The sequence below is a fragment of the Parambassis ranga genome, chromosome 6 (assembly GCF_900634625.1).
Source record: "Parambassis ranga chromosome 6, fParRan2.1, whole genome shotgun sequence".
NCBI lineage: Eukaryota > Metazoa > Chordata > Actinopteri > Ambassidae > Parambassis > Parambassis ranga.
Genome location: NC_041027.1, coordinates 13802001 through 13818638, shown reverse-complemented (window position 1 = coordinate 13818638; position 16638 = coordinate 13802001). Strand labels below are relative to the sequence as shown.

The window sequence follows — 16638 nt, the reverse complement described above, 5'->3', positions numbered from 1 at the left end:
AAAGAGTCAATATTTACAGTGTTGACTTTTCTTCTTCATAACTTCTGCAGTTTGTTGTGGCATGCTGGACATCAGCTGCTGGACATCAGCTGCTGGACATCAGCTGCTGGACCAATCAAGTGCTCAAAGGTGATCACAGCTTGTAGGCTTTGGCTTATCCACACGCTTCTTGAGGCTTGTTCATAGGTGGAATCATCAATTCTCACGGATCTCCACCAAACTGCTCCTGGGTTGTTGGCAGAAGTTGCTCTTGCAGGACCTGTTGGTACCGTTCTTTGTTTGTGGCAGAAATGTGGATAAGAAGCAACCACACATGTAAATAGTTTCAGGAAGCATGGTAGCGTTCTCCTTTTCTTTTCTATGGACATTAGATCTTCCAGCAGTACAAAAAAAGTCTGAAGGGAGCTTCGTCAGAGGAAAAAACTTGTCTAATTCTCGTACATTCTGCAGAGTTTCAGTCAGTCCTTGATAAGTTTTCTTGGAGAGAAGTGGCTTCTTCTTCTCTCTCTTTGGAGGTAATCAATTGTTTGATTTCCAGGCTTCTTACCGTTTAGTTCGCTCTCTGCTTTTAACCTTACACATGCATAGAAAAGCAACACAAACATGCAACGTTCGTAAGACGTGGACTTTCTACGCATCTATGTGAAGACTCCACACCATACAGCCCGTTCTCTTCCATAAAGTGTCTTTTATTTAATCTTTTTATACAGGGCAGCTTGCAAACTGTTCTCCCATCAGTCAGCGACATCCCGGTCTGTGCATTTCATCCAGTCACAGCTGGAGTTGTCTCCAGATGTGAGACAGAAGTAAACACTATCAGATGTTACAGTTACATGGACGCAGTACCAAAAGCCTCACAATGTTAGGACTCGATTAGAAACCAAAGAGGACAAACAGAGGTCAATGAGAACAAATGAAATGTATCCATCACAGAACCCCGTCTCTTACGGTCCAATCAGATCCTGCAGTGACATTCAGACACGGTTAATGATGATGTATGGCTTATTAGCAGGGTGTCTGTAGTGTGAACTTCTGTTTCAGTATTCTGCTTATTTAGCAAAATAGAAAAGACATAGGGTTAATGTGCATCATGTCTCACTAACATCATTCAGGCTCCTCGCGATCAGTCTCAGTACCTATCCTGATTAAAGAAATCTTCTCAGCCCAAAAGAAATCTGATTGTTCAAACGATCCAGTAGATTAAAGACATGTTTGTGGTGAAATCCATCAATCCCTTCCTTCAGTGAGCAAAAATGAGGATGATTACAATCCTGTGAGAGGCAGTTAAACCCTTCTGTGAATCAGCATGGCTCAGGCTTCATGAAGACAGGCGACTCCTTCTGTGGGCCCTCCTCATCAGGTAGACCAGACCCTGAGCAACAAACGGCCAGACCAGGAAGAGGAGGACGGTCTCACCCGAGACATCGAACGGCCACCACTTCTCCTCCTAAAGGGAGAGAGAGAGTTACTTTCTAACTTCTACCACAGGGAGGCGCCAGAGCTGCCCTACATGTAGTGACACAGTAAAGAAAAATATTTGTATAGTCTGATAAAAATATCATTGACGAATCCTGTTCCAGGCTCTACAGTTCCTGTGACCTGAACTACATTCGGACACCGAGTCTCTCACCTGTTGTGAAGCTATGGCTGCACACTGCAGGCACGGTCTCCACTCAGAACCAGGAACCTGTCACAAATTACAGCCGTCAGTTCCGAGCAACGAAGGCGGTCCTTCTAAACGAACGATAATCACTCGGCGACTCAATAGAGCTTACATGCGTGGCGGCGAGCCTCTCCACCACCTCCAGCCGCTCCATCACACTCCTCATGTCCTCTCTGAGCCTCCGCAGAGCCAGGATGATCTGTTGCTGCAGGTGGGCTTCGTGCAGTCTGTCGGCACCACCCTCTGAGCCATCTGCTCCACCTCGTCCAGATCCACCACCACCCCCGCCCGGCGCCCCCCTCCTCATGCTTCCCTGGGGAACACCACCTGTTGAGCATGAGCGGGTTAGGCCGAATCCTACCACATCATCCGACTGAGCATTTCACACTGCAGCTCTCTTACGTTCTCTCCAGTTGTGGTAGGAACTTTCTCGCCCGCCGTCTCGACTCCGCCTGTTGGGACCCTGGCCCTTCCCATCTTCTGCACCCTCGCCACCTTGGCCTGCCCCCACCTGCCTGCCCTCCAGATGCCCTTCCAGCTGTTGGCTCTGAACCGGAGACGACTCCAGGGACATGTGGCCGTTGTGAAAGCCGTTGGTAACGGGGATCTGTGAACAGCAGAGAGTCTATGAAGTCTGGTCCATGAGACGTCATCCACCTGTTCCCTGAGTGGTTGGGGAGTCATACCTTGACGTTGCTCAGTTGCTCCACTGAATCGACAGAGTCACAGAAGATTTCGCTCTCAGAGTCACTGATCAACGCCAAACCCTCAGATACACCAGAGTCTGCAGCGAATGCACACATTTATTCATTTCTGTCTTTGAAACCACCGGAACACCCAGCTGTGTGTGGCGGTAACTGGGATTTTAAAACAATTCCGTACCGTTAGTGATGGTGTTAGCAGTGAGGTCGACAACTTCAGACAAGTCGAACTGTTGGTCCAAGTCTGGGCTCTCCGGAGGAAGTGAGTTGTCTTGCTCTTTATCGTCATCCTTCACCTCAGGTGGACCGTCGGCACGCTCGCTGCCGTTAACACCTACAGAGGCACAGAGGCAGAATTAAAGGGGACGCGTTTCTCCTCCAACACTGTTAAGAAGCGAGGATGGACTCACTGACCGTCTCTGAGTGAAAGCAGTGACTCTGGAGGCCGCGGCATGTCTTCAATCACATGGTACAGAGGCTCAAAGTGGTGAAAAAGCGACGCCGTCTTTTCATTTATGGGCATGGTGTCGATAACCTGCAGAAGCAGGAAACATCTTGGACTTAACCTCGGACAACAGGAGCTGTCACAACAGAAAAGATTGAAAATGTACCTCCTGTGCTACTTTCTTCATCTCATCCACATATTCTGCCATGGCGCGCTCGCTGTTCATCTCTCCGAGGCGGCTCCAAGCGTCCCTAACACGCGGAGAATCAGTGAAACAGCAGCTTCAGTCATTCACAGTGCGTCTCAGAAGGCTTAATACTAGATACACTAAACCAGGTTGTTTACTAGAAGCAGAAAGTCCCTTTAAAGACCTGATTAAACCATCTTAACCTATCAAATCCCACATTAGCCTCGGAGTTGGACCTCCTGTGTCCAGTCCAAGACAATCACCTCTTTTCAGTTCACTGCGGTCTAGCACCAGCTCGAGATATTCATTTGTCCAAAAAAAAATACATTTTTAAAATGTTGAGTTACTGTCTCACGGCTCATTTTATGTAAAACACACACACAGACCATTTGTAGCGACCCACTGGGTCCCAGAAGCCGGGTCGAGGCACTGTGCACGGTCCAAACACTGCCTGCTTGTACAAGCTGTAGAAACGTAGCATCACTTCATAGGAGGGCTTGTAGGAGCCTGTAATTTAACACAGATATTCATTAAATCTGCTGACTGGTGGATGAATTAAGGATTGTTTTTTTGTTCTGGTTGTACAGACAAACCCTAAAACACTTCTGTGAATCATTCCTTGTGTCCATCCAGCTGACGTCTCTAAGCTAACCCTAGCTCTTTCAGTACAACGCTAACAGAAAGGTGCTACTTACCATTTTTGGGGAGGTTATGGATGACATCCACAGCAGCCTGAAACCGCTTGTGGTGATCAACTGCAGGCTCCGTCATAGCTGGGACTGGCATGACACTTTGACTTAGTTTAATCTCGCTTGGAGGGACAAGTGCATGTGGAGCTGACGGAGCACAGAGACACAAATAATTAACCTTAGATCACACACGTTCTATCAAAGCTCCATTCATCCTACCTAACAAATCTAAAGATGTCTTCACACTGACTGTTCTCGTTTGTGGTCACTACTAAATCAACTCATTTGTCAGCCAGCAGCTTTTTTTTTGATGTGTTGATTGGAGTTGGAGTGTGAAACATTTTGCAGGTGTGGTCACTCAGGTTTCTGTGGAAAGGGGGTTGTTGAGATACGGACTGATCCAAAACCTCCAACTCTTAACTGTGTGCGCCGTGAAACTTCTGATGCTAACGGACTTACAATGTTCGCAACACACTTATATTCTATAATATAATAATAATATATTCACAATTTATTATCAGATGCATCATATGTACGTAAACACTGCTGTTGGTTTAACACTACAACAAGCTAAGCTAGCTTGGGAAAGCCTGGTTGTAGCATAGTTAGCTTGTGACTTACCTCACGGGCTGCTCGTCCTGCTACTTTTCCATGACCAGCACGGTGTACACGGCGGTTCGCTGTTTGTCACAGAGACCGTTAGAATACGACAACACTCTCCGAGTCGTTTTTAAGCTGCTGTTTCACTCAAGTTATTCGGTGAAACGGCCCCTGGACCCACCTGAGCTGGGACTGACCTGCCGTCGACTCCCCTCCGGCCACTCCGGAGTCCACGCAGATAACTTCCGCATCGAATCACGTGATAAGCACATGGCCACGCCCACCATGACGTCAATAATAATGTCAGAGTTAATTGCAGCCTTCGTTTTAGTAGTTTTTAAAACTGCTGGCTGGTGTTAATTGGCTTTTTACGTATCTATCCATTAAATTCCTTATTGATGATACCTTTATATATTGATCAGTATTCATAATACCTTTAGAATTGATTAATTGAAAACTATTAACCAATGCAGTGTCTATTATTCCCATGTTATGCTACTTTATTCTACATTTACAGGTGTCTGACAGCTGTAAGATGCTGAAAAGCTTTATTTGAGCTTGTAAAATACAAACTTCTCTTCTTGTTCTGTGACTTTTTGTACATTTCATTTAGATTATCTTAAAAACAAAGACCAAAGATAAATATTCCTTAATGCTGGAATTTATTGTGTCGGCGAATTAATCTCTACCATTTAATTTCTGCTCTCCCGAACACTGCTCGGGCTCTAATCTCTTAGTTTAGGAACTAGTTCAGCTCGGGTCATTCATCACGGACCGTCCAGCATCACACGCTCGGCTGATCTGTGCAGAAATCATCCAGCGGCACCATTGCCCTAATTACAGCGGCTGCATTAGAGGATCAGCTGTTTTCAGATTATCGGCCCTTTATCGCTGTGATTTGGTTAAAATTAGACCGAGCAGATAAACGCGGTTTCACTTCAGACACATGCGCGTCTCTGCGTCTTGGTTTATAATCCTGTTAAATCCCGTGTGACGTCAAGCTGACCGACAGACCCCGGAAATGAAAGGAGTGGGCCTTCAAAATAAAACCAAGCAGGCTGAAAAGTTTATATATATATATATATATATATACTTCTTATATGCATTAATATTTAATTCATGAAAAAAAAATCACAAAACACACAATATCAGGCAAATTAATTATTCATGTTTTGATTAAAAATTTGGAAATTTAAGATCAGATCTACAGTGGTGCCTTTTTCTTCGATTTATTAAACATGCATATTTAAATAAAATAAGATAATATTATTTATCCTCAAAGGTGGAATGGAGTCATGACCTCAGCAAATAATTTAATAAATAAAAATAAAGCAGCTAAATAAAAATAATAAGAGGGTAAGAGGATAAAGCAGACTATTTAAAAAAAACTTATAGAACTGTTAAGACAAATACTGATCAAAATGTACATCAAAAACTTTGATCATGAAATAAATTATAACCATTAATAACCCATGATTAGTGTAGCATCATGAAATACTGTTTCATTCTTCTTCCTTCTATTAATTCTCCATATTAATATTGTTATTTCAAGATTTATTTGTCATTTTTAAGATTTCTCGTGTAGCCTCATAATTTGATGTATTGACAAAATACGACAAATGGGGTAAAGTCCAACTATGGAACACATGGTGGGGCCTGAAGTTTATGCACGTGTCCTTTTATAAGATCAGAAAATCCATTGTTTCTGTGTTTTGTGGTCGTATCGTCCGACATGATTTACAAACCGCTTTTATTTTGAAAATCTTCGCAGGAAGTTGTGTTGGTTGGTTCGGGCCGTCTGCGGCCACATCCCGGTGTTTATAAATCCAGTCTCAGTGACATCAGCAGCGTGAAGCTTCGGCCTCCCTCCTCTCCTCCGGCAGGATAAAAAGCATGAGGAGCAGCCCGCACACACTCTCCTCCAGCCGGAGCTCCGAGCGGCCGATCCACCGCTGACCCCCCACCACACACACACACACCACCACCACCATCAGCCGCGGACACGGCCCTGCAGCGAAGGACAGGGACAGCGAGGGACAGGGGGACCTCTGGGCATCATGCTGGGCAACAAGAAGAAGGCGACCGCGCAGGTGAAGAACGGAGCCGGGACGTCCCAGGCCAAGGCCATCGACCCTCTGAGGAACCTGGGTAAGTGTCCGTGTTCCAGTGATTTCAGTGATGCAGCTCTGAGACTGAAGGAGCCCCGTTATCTCCCCCCCGCCCCCTCCGGCGGGTACCAGTTATATTAACATAATAATAATCAGATTTTTCTTATTTTGTTTTTATTTTGTTTTACTTAAGTCATCAACTGACCAAAATCCTAACAGAAGTGTCAAAGTCAAAGTTCATGAGGACCTGATTTCAAACAAATTCTCACTAATTTCATTGATCACTGACACTAAACCCTTCAGATGAAGACAAGAGTTGTGTGTTTCTGACGCTCGGGGTGCAGCTGAGCAGGTGGCAAAGAAAGCAAACAGCTGGTCATAGGAGATCTTTAAAGGCTCTGACCCTCCACAGCCTGAGGAAGGATGATTATTAACAATAACGACTGGACAAATTATAGAGGATATAAACAACAACGTGTCCATGTAATAATGCCTAAAGCTTCTCATTTCTTAAGCTGACACTCTCATTGTGATCAGATTTTGTACAACAGATGTTTTTGTTTAATCGTAACTGCAGTTCCTCAGGTGTCCACTTGAGGGCTGATTCCGAAAGTCATTCAAAACGTTAAATCTCTGCACGTTACACCGCACTCTGCAGCTGTATTTCTGGGTTTCTGTGAAAAGTTGGATATTTATTTACATTTATTTACACAAATATGTCCTGAAAATCTGAATTTGCGCAGGATTTATTGCGGTTTTGCTATTTTTACTCGTCATTGTTTGTCCTCAGACAGGAAAATTACTGGTAAGCATATAGGTTGTCCAGCTCACTGCTCATATGCCCACAGGTCTTTGTGTGTATTAGTGCAACACATTGGCTTTAATGTTTGTCCTTTATCCACAGAGTAAATAAAAGCTCAGCGCAGACGTGCAGAGAAGTAGCTGTTCCTGCTTTGATCACATGAAGCAGTCAGCTGCTGCACTCTCCTCTCTTACAGTAACTCTCTGCTGCACACAGTGTGTATATGTGGGTGTGTGTGTGTTCTCTCAGTATCAAGGCGTCTTTGTGAGTGTAGCGACCCAGCCTATCCCAAACCACACACTTCTGACTCAGCACAGGACTCAGCAGAATGTGTGAATATGGGCTAGAGTCCTGCATGTGCTTCATTTATCTCTCTCACCTGTCCCTGATGCATGATAAGAAAATGACCCGGCGCCCTTTGAGGTCATTTCAAACCTCCGATAACGTAGATTTCACACATTCTAAAGGTCGCCGCAGTCACCGGACACTCATCTCTCCCACTGTGGTGATCTCACTTGTGTCGTCACACCTTAAACTAAGGCCCCACAGTGTAACAGAAATGAGGTCTGCCATAGTAAACAACGTGTTTCCGTAACCAAGTGCTAATTTTACGATCTTTCCGTTCGTGTAAATATCTGTGGCTGATTTCAGCACACAGACGTTCATCACCCGCGAGAGTTGCAAACATGACTCCAACTCTCTGTTTGTCTTATGATAGCAGCAGAAATTGTTTGGAAATGTAACATCTGCTCGTCATCGGGGGTTTGGTCGGCTGTAGATGCTGAACAAATGCTGGTCCTTGAATGCATCACGTGGCTTCACTGGAAAATACACATACATGTATGCTTCAACTCCTAATGTGTGAACACAAAATGACCAGAACTAAAAATTCTTCACTCTTCTGCAGAACTAGGAAGCTTTGATTGACTCATTTGCTGGCACCAGTTGCGTCACAAAAATTCCTCATAATTCTTGCAGCGAATCATGAAACACACACACACTCAGCACATTTGCTCGTTAATCACGTCTGTGAAAGGTGTCGCCTGGTTCATACCGGGCCAGAAGCACTTAGCTTATTAGACTTCCCCCTCCTCATCACCATGCACTCCCCGTCTTCTCCATCCACACCCAGCTGCTGGTTCAGGACCAAAATATCAGAATTACAGAGCTGCCATATGAGTTCCTGCTGCTGCTGAGGCCCCTCAGATGTAAACAGCAGCGTCTAATTCTGCTCTGATCTTTTCATCCTCCCTTTTCGGTGCATGTTCTTAGTTCAGATCATATCAGGAGTCTGTACGCTGCCATCCGTCAGTTAAAACATGGTTCTTCTCTGTTCTTTTTTTGCAGCGGTGGAGGACGATGAAGATGTGAAGCTGATGCTGCAAGGCTCCAGTATGGTGAAGGTATTACAGATATTAATAAAAACTAAAGGCTGATGATGAGATGCATTCAATAAATGATCTCTTTCGAAGGTCCGCTCGCCCCGCTGGCAGAAGCGACGAACCCTGAAGCTGCTGGAGGACGGCGTCACTGTGTGGTGTCAGTCACACAAAACATCCAGCCGGGCCAAAGAGCAACAGTCCTGTGAGTTACACGTGTTTTCATAGACTTTATATGCATCAGAAGGCGTTCCACTTTATTATTCACACATTATTTATCAAAACATGTCAAAAATATGCAACCTTATTATAAAATATAACTAAAAATTATATAAATGAATCAAACATACAGAAATAATGAGGGAATGTCAGAAAAAAACACATAAATAGCATCATTCCCAGTACTCAGGGGTTCTATTACACTACGTCCATTCATCTTTTGCTCATTTTATCCTGCTAGTTTTCTCCACTTCTGTGCAGTTGATGAACACGTTGACACATACGTGAGCGTACTGACACACTGACCTGACGTCGATCCGCGCACACTTTAACTCAGCCACTGCCCTAAAGACGTCTAAACTAATCCAAGCAGCCCCACCCAGAGCTTATAGGAGCCATCTCTGCATGATAATTGATGACGAGCAGTCGCTCGCTTCCCTTCGCTCTGTGAAAGCTGAGCGCTGCCTGGGTCTATTTCTGTTATATTTAAGTGCTACTTGCTCCTCTGTGCAGGCTGCTGTCCCTCTCCTCCACGCTCTGCCGGCCCCTTGATTACAGAGCTGATCTATTTTCAGCAAACATGGCAGCCGGTCCTGCTGCAGTTCAAACAGTCAGATTATAGGACATGATGGGAGTCGGCCGTAGAGACTGTGGTTTGGTCAGAACCACTAGGTTAGCCTCCTACAAGGCCTTTAATTGTCTCAAGGTCAGATTGGCCTGTGATGTGTGTGTGTGTGTGTGTGTGTGTGTGTGTGTGTGATCCCTCCTCCAACCACCAAATACTGGGTGTGCATCTCTGGCCTAGATCATTACAGACATGCACCTCCTCTTATTAATGAACTCCTAAATGAGAATTACGCTCACAGGCTCAAATTAAAACCTGATTCACATGTTCGGGTTGAGTCTGAGCGGCCTTGATGTGAAGTGAAACCAGTCATTTCACACACCAGTGGGTGGCCCAGCACGGTGGTTCCCAAGCTGTAGAAGACAAGGAGAGGAGGTCCAACACTGATTTTTTTTTTCTTTCTTAGTTTTATTCATAACGACTTCAAGCTGTCATTAAAAGTTCAATTTAACATGAATATAAGCAGCCAACTGATGAGGCACACGGCCAGGACTGACTGGGCAATGAGACACAGGTGGAAACTTCTTAAAGCATTCACATGTTCAAGATTTCAGTCATTGTGTCCACATGAGCTTAAGTTTCCTGATTGTGTTGTTATCTGGCCGTGACATACTGTACCTTCCACCGTCCAACAACATCCCCAGTCAAGGTCAACTGCTCTCCACCCCCACTGTAAACAGTGTTGGTGGAGTACTGCTTCCCCCTCCTGAGGCACCGGACAGTTTGCCAGAATCTCTTTGAGGCCGACCGATAGTCCTCCTCCATGGCCTCCCCGAACTCCTCCCAGGCCCGAGTTTTTGCCTCCTGCCCTCGCTGCAGCACGCCTGGCCTGCCGATACGTATCAGCTGTGTCAGGAGTCCCACAGGAGTCCCACAGGAGTCCCACAGGAGTCCCGCTCAGGGATGTTTTACTGTAAAATGTGTAAAAGTTCACACAGGCGAACATCACAAAGCGTCACTGCACGCCAGAAACAAACGGTTTGTATGAAGCTACAGATAAACCTTTGATAGTTCGCCCTCATTTATGAGGAATCGAGTCCACGTTGGATGGCAACACGCTCTGTCACTTCTGCGCACATCTATTCAGGTCATGCAAGGTGACAGCAGTGATTGTGTGATGCATGGATTCATGCAGGCTTCACTCATCACTGCTTCATTTAAGAGCTGGGTTTTCCTCTCACTTGCTCTTCTTCCTCCATCCTTCAGTCTCCATCATGGAGGTGGAGTGCGTTCGGGAAGGCTGCCAGTCAGAGACATTGCGGCGGGTGGCTGGCTCGGTGCCCGAGAGCCGGTGTTTCACGGTGGTCTTCAAAGGGCCCCGTAAGAGCCTGGATCTCCTCTGTCAGAGCCAGGAGGAGGCGCAGCACTGGGTACACGGCTTTCGGACGTTGCAAGAGAGGGTGGACAACATGACCCAGAAGGAAAAACTGGACCAATATCCTTGAAATAAATGTCTGTCTGTGCTTGTAGAGGTAACTGTTGACCCCTAAAAGATGCTTCTTCCTTGACCGTGTCGGCGTCACCTGGATTCATGCTTACTTGAGCCGAGCTGATCAGAACCACGATGACAAAATGAGCTACGAGGAGGTGCAGGCGCTGCTGAATATGATCAACATTGACCTGAATGATGAGTATGCCCGCAGCCTCTTCCAGGTAGCACACACACACACACACACACTTCAGTAATTAGGTTGGAAGTGATTAAGTGTGTGTCTCCCTGACAGAAATGTGACCGGTCAGCCGACGGCCGCCTGGACCACGGAGAGATTGAAGTTTTCTGCAGGGAGTTATTACGGAGACCGGAACTGGACGCTGTGTTTATCCGCTACTCTGCGAACGGCTGCGTACTTTCCACTGTGGACCTGAGGGATTTCTTGAAGGACCAGGGGGAGGACGCTTCACTCACCCACGCCCAAAGCCTCATACTTACCTATGAGCTTAATGAGTGGGGTACGGTGCCAAGTAACAATATATGACAACATTTATCCGGCGGGGGATTTAGAAAAAAAAAATATGTTAACAGGGAGATGTCCTCCCTCGGCCTGGAACCAGGGAGAAGACTAATTGCAGCCAGGGTCAGGTCTTCCACATTAAGAGTAGTTCATTGATTGATACAGGGAATAACTTGCAGCTACAGAGGGGTCATCTGCATTTATTGACAACCTGTGGACCCATCAAAAGTTGATGTTGTAATTACTCTCCCCACCACTAGGGGGAGCCTGACGTTTGGCTCTGTAGCTTTAAATAATATCTGATTATCTGACATAAAATTGTGCCTTCTGCCCAGTGCAGCCCAGAAGAACCAGTTCATGACGCCCAATGGTTTCACCATGTACATGCTGTCCAAGGAGAACTGCGTGTTTAACCCTCAACATGCCAGACTTTACCAGGACATGACGCACCCGCTGGCACACTACTTCATCTCCTCCTCCCACAACACCTACCTCACTAAGGACCAGCTGACGGGGGACAGCAGCACGGAGCCGTACATACGGTAAGAACCGGCAGCAGGTGTACGTTCACTGTGTAAGAACCGGCCTCACTAGGTCCAGAGTCACAGGAGGATAATCCTGTGGATTAAAATTACAAGGTCCGTAAATGCTGTCGTGCTAAGATATGGTCCTAGCTCAGATCATTTTTAAAGATTATATCCAGAAAGAGGAGATCTAGGATTATAGGCAGATTCCTCTTTAGATTAGGGTTAATTTTCACACACTGACTTGTGTTTATGGATGATCTGGTCTCAGAGCTCTGAATCATGGCTGCCGCTGTGTGGAGCTGGACTGCTGGGATGGAGATAAAGGTGAACCAGTCATCTATCACGGACACACACTCACCTCCAAAGTGCCCTTCGTGGAAGTTATTGAGACGATCAATGAGTATGCTTTTAAAGTGAGTATCAACGTGTCCTTTCTGTCGTCTGGTCTATGGAGGGAAACCTCACCCCTCTCCCTGACTTTGCCACCCTTACCCCCCCCCCCCCCCCCCCCCCCTGACAGGCGTCTCCTTACCCTCTGATCCTGTCCGTGGAGAACCACTGCTCCGTGGAGCAGCAGGCCGTGATGGCCGGACACCTGCGCTCCATCCTGGGTGACAAACTGCTCACCAAGCCGCTCAATGGTCAGGATAGCCGCTACCTGCCTTCTCCAGAGGTAAGGGGGCCAGTACAGTAACTCTGTACTCTGTCCTTTTTAACAAGGTTAAATCTGAAATCTAATATAATTAGATGACTTTCATGTAGCCATATCTGTACTGTGCATTCTAGAATAGCCTGTGATTGTCTCTGAGTCTGATAGGATTTCAGTCTCCCACACTGCACACAGTTTCTTTGTTTGGATTACATGTGAAGCTGAGAGCAGACCTTACATGGGGAATCTGGAGCCATCTGCTCCTCTGTGTCCCACTTATTCTACTTTTCCACATAATCATAACATCTGCGTGAGGATTGGTGCGCAAACATACGAGCTGTGACCCAGTGATCACACTCCCTCGAGGCTCCTACGACATGTGATGCAGCGACTGTCGTGCTTTCTTTACATGCCCTGTTTTAGCTTCTAATCAGCAGCTGATAAGTAGCAGTAGCAGGACGTGGAGGAAGAAGGGGGGGGGGGGGTCCCAACTGTTATATAAAAACCCTAAAACATCTGCATTGCCCCCTGGTGGCTGACTGTAGTATAGGTATTCCTCACATTAAGCATTTTGTGTGTGATGTGTTGCAGGACCTCAAGGGTAAAATCCTGGTGAAAGGGAAGAAGGAGAAGTCGGCGGATGAGTGCGAGTGCAGCTCTTCAGACCTCAGCTCCTCAGACGAGGAGTCCAGCCGGACCGAAGGAAAACCCAGCAGGAAAAAGGAGGACAAAAAGGTGGGTGAGACACCATCAGTCCGGCTTTGTTTGAGAAGCAGTGAATGATGGATTCTTTTGTGTAGTCCCAGCCAGGTGTGTCTAAGCTGAGTCCAGAGCTGTCAGAGCTGGTGGTGTACACTCGCAGTGTTCCCTTTAGAAGCTTCGAACAAGCGGCTAGAAGCCCGGCGTCGGACATGTCGTCGTTCTCCGAGAGCGAGGCGCTCAGGCACATTAAGGACTCAGGTATGATGTGTCAAAAATCATTCAGGCAGGAGCTTGGAGGTGTTGGACTAAAGTCCTCTTGTTGCTCCTTCAGGGACGCATTTCGTCCGTCACAACAGTCACCAGCTCAGCAGGATCTACCCCTCAGGCCAGCGCCTCCAGTCCTCCAACTACAACCCTCAGGAGATGTGGAACGGAGGCTGCCAGATCGGTGGAGCTCATTTTATTATGACTATGTTCAGAACAGCATGAGTGTCGGCTGTGCTGGAGGTGTCGTGACGCCGCCCTGTTTTGTGTTTTTTTTCAGTTGCTCTGAACTTTCAGACCCCCGGGGAGCAGATGGACCTAAACCAAGGCAGGTTCCTGCAGAACGGCCTGTGCGGGTACATCCTGAAGCCTCCATTCATGACCCAGCCTGACACCACCTTCAACCCAGAGAACGTCGGAGGAGGCCCCGGGCACAAGCCTGTCCTGCTCGCTGTTCGGGTAAGACGGTGGAACACTGAGAAGATTAAAAATATATGAAAACAAAATAAAAAGACATGAATGTGTTTTTTATTCCAGGTTATTTCCGCTCAGCAGCTGCCTAAACCAGAATGGGACAAGCCCAGCTCCATTGTGGACCCTCAGGTGTGGGTGGAGATCCATGGCGCCCCCATCGACAACAACAAGAAGAAAACTCACCATGTCGACAACAATGGTATTTATTTACTCATCCTGCCGGCACGATACAAATGAAAGGAGGGGTGTACACGCTGTTCTGTGTTGCAGGTTTTAACCCGCGGTGGGACTGCACCTTTAACTTCACCGTCCATGTCCCCGACTTGGCTTTGGTCCGCTTTATGGTGGAGGATCACGACTACACCTCAAGCAATGACTTCCTGGGACAGTACACCCTGCCTTTCAGCAGCCTGCGCACAGGTGTGTGTGTGTGTGTGTGTGTGTGTGTGTACAGCCTCCCCTGACCCTCTTACCCTCTCCACCTCTGCAGGTTATCGTCATGTGCGGCTGCTGAAGCTGGACGGTTCGAGCCTTTTACCCGCCTCCCTCTTCATCCATGTGAAGATCACGCCCTGTGACAACAGTCCGTCTAAATCCTCAACCAAATCACCGGCCAAGTCTTTAAGCAAGAGACCCTAATCCTCTACCTCACAGCTTCAGCCCGCGGCGGCGTGTGGGACGTTCCTGCCTGCTAATACTGTAGGAATTATTACGGTTTATTATATTTCCACCCTGCAGACGGTGGTGACGCCTACATGTAGGAGTGGTGTGTGTTATACATGCAGCTTGTCATATGTAGCCTGTCTAAACCATCGGGGGCCAAAACGTCCTGAAGCATGACCAAAGTTTGGTGCTCAACTTTTGCAGCAAAGGTCTCAAATTTTATCAATTATATAAACAGTTAATCTACTTTTATTATATGATTTTATTATATGCCTGATTTAAAAGTCTGAATCCTGTGCAGAGACAGGAGTGTAATGCCTGCCAGTCATACTGGCTGTGAAGTGACTCCTCCTTAATGTGACTGGAGTGGAGTTCAATGTGAAGGCGGCGCTATAAATGTGTGTGGACTGTATATGTAGCATACTGTCGGTCGGACACGTCACTGTGAAGGATTTCCTCACCTTTCACCTCCTGCTCCCGTCTGCATGCTTAGAAACAGCCCGAGGCTTTGTTTACCGGATACGTGCATGATGATGATGAAACCAGGTTTACTAATCCCGCCCCAGTAACAGGCTCTTAACCCCACATGCTCACTTTATGCAATGTGTGTTTTTAAAATTAAATTACATTAAATTAAAGTCATAAAGTGAAATATTTTCTGATGGTAAAATTTCCAAAAAAAAAAGAAAAAAATGACAATCAAGCCATAAATTTATAAGATTTTTTATTCATTCAGGTATTCAGTCATTTTTTTTATTACATTAAGACACAAAATCTAAGGTAAACAAATAAATAAATAATGACATTAGAGTCATAAATTAGCTACAAATAAACATTAGATGCTTTTATTGTGAAAGTAGTGGAATAGTTCCACCCTGCAGACAGAAATTCAAATGTGTGGATTTCCAGTGAATAAAAAGGTTAAAAGAAATCATGAGGAAATGATTATGATTATATAAAATCACCCGCATGTTCTTATTGATCACAAAGTAGATATTGATTAGCACTTCCACCTCACACCATGCAGAGTGAGGCCATGTGGTGTTCGACACTCCTCCGTAAATCATATGCCATGTTAGTATGATGATGATGATGATGAAGAAGAGGGTCATTGAGGTTACAGTATTTGTCCTTTAACTCAGTACTAACAATGTCCAGACACTAACGTTGTAAATATAATGCAATAAATGGATAGATTTTAGTGACAAACTTCTGTTTCTGCCTGTCTGACATGTGCTGTACTAATGAAAGGCAGGTCAATGCTTTGACATCGTAGCCTTGTGTGTGATGATTTTTAATATATTTACAGTTTTTATTACAGTTCGCTTTGTTATGCACCAGCGATGATGATGATGATGATGATGCACTAGATAGATCTGCTGCCTTACTGTTAGCTCGATAGATGAGGTACCGTACATGCATATGCTTTGTTGTTGTTGTTGTTGTTTACTTTGTGATCAAATGTTTGTTGTGCCGCCGTGATCGCTGACGGTTCTGTGAGACATCACTGGGCTTTTGTTGTGATAGAATATTCACGTTCGGTTAACGTACACCTGACAAGAAGCACTAGAATTATTTCTATTTGAAGATAATCAGGGTACATGTTCAGTATTTCCAGCACCAGTAGGTTTATTCATTGATTAAATGTATTTGAGAAAGAGGGTCAAAGGTCAAGGCATCCACAGTTTGCACTAAAAGCAGTATGAAGGTTTGGACTGTGCGGCCTGCTCATCGTCCTCTTCGTCCTGTACAGCGAATATATTTTTGTCTCCTCGTCTCTGTCGCTGGGTTTGATCGTTTTGTTCTTCTTTTTTTTCAATGACTGAACAAACAGAAGAACCTCAGATGAGCAACTAAAGTCCAGCTCTAAACCAAACTGTCCACTGATATTTTTGTGTTAAATTTGATCATTTTTATCTCAATACAGTAAATAAATCAATACTAATATGTAAAGGTTTGTTTTTATTTAATCATGGTGTTATACATGCA

At 45.7% G+C, this 16638-nt stretch overlaps 2 protein-coding genes across 3 annotated transcripts; one reads left to right on the top strand and one right to left on the bottom strand.

The window, feature by feature from the left end:
- Positions 1 to 668: 668 nt before the first annotated feature.
- On the bottom strand, positions 669 to 4545 carry acbd4 (acyl-CoA binding domain containing 4). Of its 2 annotated transcripts, XM_028408815.1 has the most exons (12): positions 4467 to 4545; positions 4307 to 4365; positions 3692 to 3832; positions 3383 to 3503; positions 2976 to 3060; positions 2779 to 2899; positions 2546 to 2698; positions 2350 to 2447; positions 2066 to 2270; positions 1776 to 1990; positions 1631 to 1687; positions 669 to 1447 (listed from the first exon to the last, which is right to left on the bottom strand). In XM_028408815.1, exons 3-12 carry the CDS (start codon positions 3780 to 3782, stop codon positions 1319 to 1321), a joined length of 1275 nt encoding a protein of 424 aa, XP_028264616.1. In that variant the 5' UTR covers positions 3783 to 3832; positions 4307 to 4365; positions 4467 to 4545; the 3' UTR covers positions 669 to 1318. The 2 variants fall into 2 exon arrangements, with proteins under 2 accessions (XP_028264616.1, XP_028264615.1); XM_028408814.1 differs by having other exon boundaries at positions 4307 to 4539.
- A 1517-nt stretch (positions 4546 to 6062) lies between these two features.
- Positions 6063 to 16602, top strand: LOC114437668 (1-phosphatidylinositol 4,5-bisphosphate phosphodiesterase delta-3-A-like). Its single transcript, XM_028408496.1, has 16 exons — positions 6063 to 6433; positions 8543 to 8598; positions 8668 to 8779; positions 10625 to 10853; positions 10942 to 11071; positions 11143 to 11368; positions 11711 to 11912; positions 12166 to 12310; positions 12418 to 12570; positions 13138 to 13281; positions 13347 to 13506; positions 13580 to 13696; positions 13793 to 13971; positions 14050 to 14185; positions 14257 to 14406; positions 14477 to 16602. The coding sequence occupies exons 1-16, from the start codon at positions 6343 to 6345 to the stop codon at positions 14623 to 14625; spliced, it is 2379 nt and encodes a 792-aa protein (XP_028264297.1). The 5' UTR covers positions 6063 to 6342; the 3' UTR covers positions 14626 to 16602.
- The last annotated feature ends 36 nt before the right edge of the window (positions 16603 to 16638 follow it).